Source organism: Oratosquilla oratoria, chromosome 11 (genome assembly GCF_046742065.1).
Source record: "Oratosquilla oratoria isolate Oo_2021 chromosome 11, ASM4674206v1, whole genome shotgun sequence".
NCBI lineage: Eukaryota > Metazoa > Arthropoda > Malacostraca > Stomatopoda > Squillidae > Oratosquilla > Oratosquilla oratoria.
This window is the reverse complement of record NC_134787.1, coordinates 2511754-2516656: the sequence shown is the minus strand read 5'-3', so window position 1 is coordinate 2516656 and position 4903 is coordinate 2511754. Positions and strand designations below refer to the sequence as shown.

Below are 4903 nucleotides of genomic sequence, written 5' to 3'. Positions count from 1 at the left end.
GTATGTATGTATGTATGTATGTATGCATGCATGTATGTATGTATGTATGTATGTATGTATGCATGTATGTATGTATGTATGTATGTATGTATGTATGTATGCATGTATGTATGTATGCATGTATGTATGCATGTATGTATGTATGTATGCATGTATGTATGTATGTATGTATGTATGTATGTATGTATGTATGTATGTATGTATGTATGTATGTATGTATGTATGTATGTAGGTGAGGCAGTTGTCCCTCTACTGATACCATGAAACCCTGAACTGCGTGCTGCATAGTCAATTTGTCGACAACTAAACCGGCTCCCCCAACCTGTTTCTCGCCCTTACGGAAGGTGTACTAGACATCCAAATAGACAAAAATCATTGAATCATCGAGGGTGGAAAGCGCAGATGGGTTCTTCACGGGAGAGTGGCCATCCAGCCCCGATATGGGTTATCAACGTGTGTCGGTTAGCATTCGTCTCCTTCTACCTCTGCATCTACCTAATTGTCTACCTCCATCTACCGGCCTCTTACAACGTGTTTTCTATGTGTTATATCCCTGCAGGGCCTGGGGGCTAAATAATATCTCAGATGGTCCTCAGATGGTCCTCAGATGGTCCCCTATGGCTAGAAACAGGTCTACTTGATTCTCTATGTCTGGCGGGGCGGGCGACTCTTCCTGGCTCGAAGAGGTGAATCGGCTGCACTGCCTGATCCTTTGAGTTGAGATCTCATTGAGTCAAGCATGTACTACCTGGGCCGATACTGCACGGCCCCATGCTGTCTGTCCCGAGTGCCAAGGTGGTGGATGCGTACATTCTCTATTTGGTTGAAAATATACCCTCTTTGGGCTCGGAACAGGTTGGACAAAGGAGGACTTGTCATAATCTGTTTATAAATGCAAACATACATACACACACACACACACACACACACACACACACACACACACACACACACACACACACACACACACACACACACACACCTAATCGATTCGAAGTTTCTAGCACTGCTACTTCTGAATAGTTGGATAACTTCAAACGTGAAATTCTGGAAGCTGCCAAGGAATGCATTGGAAAGCGTGCGAGATCGAAGAAAATTGTGGCGTCACGTGAGATACCGGGGAGTATAGACATGAGCCGTGTTGTTAAAATGACTGAGGTCCTGGATTGGTACAGGACTGAAACGACAGACCAGAGATCTCTTGAGGATGGATAAGCAGAGGTATGCCAAGGGAATTGCTGAGGCTGTTGTAGGCCAAATAATCTCGGGCTTGGTTACTGATCACTGAAGAAACTCCCATCAATATCTGTGACCAAGAGGAGTACAGTCCGAGGAGCTAATAAGTATCTAGCCTCAGGCATGGAGGAGTGAAGTCCATTTGTTGAATGGTTAAGGCAGTTGCTCATGGATGACCCTTCGAGCAGCTGCGAGTCCTGCCCTATTATTTTGATATGATGACCTAGTTTGCATCACCCTTGTCAAAGCCTTTGATTTACTTGAACACCTCTATTAGATCACCCCGCACTCTGCCTCTTTCCATAGAGCGTAAATTAGGGTGCCTAAGCCTCTCTTCGTAATGCAGATTTCTGAGTCCACAAAACCAGTGTCTACTGATTTATTAAATATTTCAGTTAACTGGTCGCAGATTTCAAATTTACACTCCTTTAGCATTCTCGGAAAAATTTCGTCTGGACCCGGGGATTTTGTAGCTTTAAGTCTTTCAATCTGCTTGACTAATTCTACTTTACTAATGCTGATATTAGATAGACTACTTTCTTCATCCCCTCTGAAAATCAGATCGCAGTCAGGTACTTTATCTAACCTCTCATTAGTAAACACCGATAGAAAATAACTGTTAAACTCCTCACTCATTTTTTCCTCCGATTCTATCATGACATTTTCATCGTTTTTAATTGGTCCTATTCTTTCTTTATTTTTTATTCTATAGAGATGAAAGAAACCCTTTGGGTTGGATCTTGCTTGACTAGCATCCTTAATTTCATAATTACGTTTCGCTGTACGTGTATTCTTTACAATAGGCAACCCTCAAGAACGAAAACAAAAGGGACGCCCACAGAATTCATGTCTGGAGCCGAGAGGTCTTTAGAATTGGAAGAGTGGCTGCGTGGGAGATTGTTCGAAGAAAACGCATGGATTGTTGACGGCGTATGAAGTGACACACACCCAATTGTATGCTCCCCGTTGATGATGTATACATGTATGTATGCTTATATGTATGTATGTATGTATGTATGTATGTATGTATGTATGTATTTATGTACCGGTATGTATGTGCGTATACATATATTTTGAGGCATTCTGATAAGCCGACGTGGATGAAAAGAGGAAACACAGGAGTCTTAATCCAAGTTTAATCCTGACTAGTTTCACAATAAGCCTTCTTAAGGGAACGAGAAATCAGCTCAACATTCATAAATCTGCAGAATTACGTATATTTGTCTTTACAGTTTTCAGTCACACCATTTCCATTTTTTCATCTTCTCTTCTATTTTAAGTATAATCATTTTTAGCTCTTATGTTTCTTTTAATTTTCGTTCTTTTTTGTTAAATATCTAATGTCTTGACTCTCTTTTGTTTTCTTATTATACATTATCAAAACATTTTTGTAATTCTTCTACCCATCTTTGGCACTTTTTTCCACACCTTTTCTTTACTAATAGATTTTCAAGATAACTTCTCATGTCTTCTTTGTTCTATTGTAGGCCTGACCAGCATGCACACCCTCTGGCTCCGCGAACACAATCGTCTGGTGACTGAGTTTGCGTCCATAAACCCCCACTGGAACGACGACCGACTCTTCTTCGAGGCCCGAAAAGTCGTCGGGGCATTTATGCAGAAGATCACCTACGGGGAATGGCTGCCCGCAGTCCTAGGCAAGTGTGTTACTGAATGGACGCCGCGAGATAGGAAGCGTGGAAGAGGGAGACCAGACAGAAGGTGGAGAGACGAGATCGAGAAGTTTGCAGAGGATGGCACGGTCGTGTGATTTATGGGATGCTATGAAGGAGGCCTTTGTTCAGCAGTGGACTCAGGATGGCTGATTTGATTGATTGATTGATTGAGTCCTAGGTGCGTGCAGACCAATCACGGATGCCTGTTCGAAATAGGATCATGATGACGCGCCGTTGCCATGATGTATATATTCCTTTTTCTGCACATGTGTGGTTTTAGGGTGATTTTTGAAAAAATCAACAGTGTCTGAACCGTAAATTAAACAATTCATGTCAATTAATGAGTAATTCAGAAGCAAGAACAACTGCTCAGAGGTCAGAGTTAGTGTGTTAAAATTACACATATACCATTACATAACGATGGCGTGTATTGGGGTAAAAAATGAATAAAAATGAAAATTAAATACATGAAATGATTAGAGATACTTCTGTTGTCGGTCCCAACAATTTCGTCCTTCGTGTTTGGGCCTCTAAGTCAGTGACAGTGCCCGATAATTAGGAATCAAACGTCCACAGATGAGGTTCTGCAAAGGACTTCTGAACGGCACAGATGTACTCGTAAGGAGCGAAAGTGCGAGCCGGGGGAGGAGAATTCTTTTTTACATATTTTTATGCAAACGGATTCACACGAACATATTATAATGGCTTTATACTACTTTGTCCAGGACCCTCAGTGATGAAGATTTTCCGGCTCCCGCTGCAACGTTTCGGATACTACCGGGGTTATGAGCCCGAGGTCAACCCAACGGCGACCAATGTCTTCGGGGCAGCGGCTTTCCGGTTCGGTCACAGCCTCGTGCAACACACTCTCGACCGATGTGACAAACAGGGCAGGAAGATTCCGATCTGTAAGTCTGAAATCCTCTCTTTAGATCCGTAGTTCTTAACCTGGGGTACCTGTATCCCCAAGGGGTATGAAACCTTGAACCTGGGGGTACGAGACATGGTAGCCAGTTCATGGTACTGTATATTTACAATGAGAAAACAAAGGAAATTTTGCATCCTTATCCTTTTCGTATGTTTCCATTGTATTTGTATTGGATGGGGGTACGAGACATGATAGCCAGTTCATGGTGCTGTATATTTACGATGAGAAAACAAATCTAAAGTTTGCATCACTATCCTTTTTCGTATGTTTGCATTATTTTTGTATTGGATGGGGTACGAGACATGGTAGCCAGTTCATGGCACTGTGTATTTACGATGAGAAAACAAAGCAAAGTTTGCATCACTATCCTTTTCGTATGTTTGCATTGTATTTGTATTGGATGGGGGTACGAGACATGATAGCCAGTTCATGGTACTGTATATTTACGATGAGAAAACAAAGGAAATTTTGCATCCCTATCCTTTTCGTATGTTTGCATTGTTTTTGTATAGGATGGGGGTACGAAAAGTTTCTGAAGTATCGAGGGGTACAGCCACTGAAAAAGGTTAAGAACCACTGATTTAGAATGAGTATTGAGTTTCTACTCTTAATTTTACCTCACTGGTCTTCAAGCCACTTGATCCATAACCGCTTTTGAAACGCCTCGTCCTGTCTGTCGGTACCGATCTGTACGGTAAATATTGCACAGCTGTTCTTGCGGATCTTTGACTCAGTTAAGTGCTTCTACCTTCTAAGAGCATAAGAATGAAGGAGATTACAACATACCATAAGATCTACGATAGGCAGTTCCATGTCTATGACCACCTATCATTCCTATTCATAAAACTATCTAATCTCTTAAAACAACCGATAGTTTCAGTGTTCACTACATTGTTACTTAACCTATTCCATTCATTGAACACTCTATTGGTAAACCAGTTCTTGCCTACTTCTTTCTTGAACCTAAACTTGTCCAATTTAAACCCTATTACTACGAGTCCCCTGGCCGGTTGATCTTAGTTTATTTATTTTTTTTCTTAGTAGATTAAATTATATGTCCCAT

General features: G+C 41.5%; 1 protein-coding gene across 1 annotated transcript in view; it reads left to right on the top strand.

Annotated features, from left to right (window-relative positions):
- LOC143029536 (peroxidasin homolog) overlaps window positions 1-3852 on the top strand; it is a 31507-nt gene extending 27655 nt beyond the window's left edge. Inside the window, exons 9-10 of the mRNA XM_076192187.1 lie at window positions 2724-2894; window positions 3638-3852. Of these exons, the coding sequence (XP_076048302.1) occupies window positions 2724-2894; window positions 3638-3852 (386 nt within the window). The remainder of the gene's footprint in view (window positions 1-2723; window positions 2895-3637) is intronic.
- The last annotated feature ends 1051 nt before the right edge of the window (window positions 3853-4903 follow it).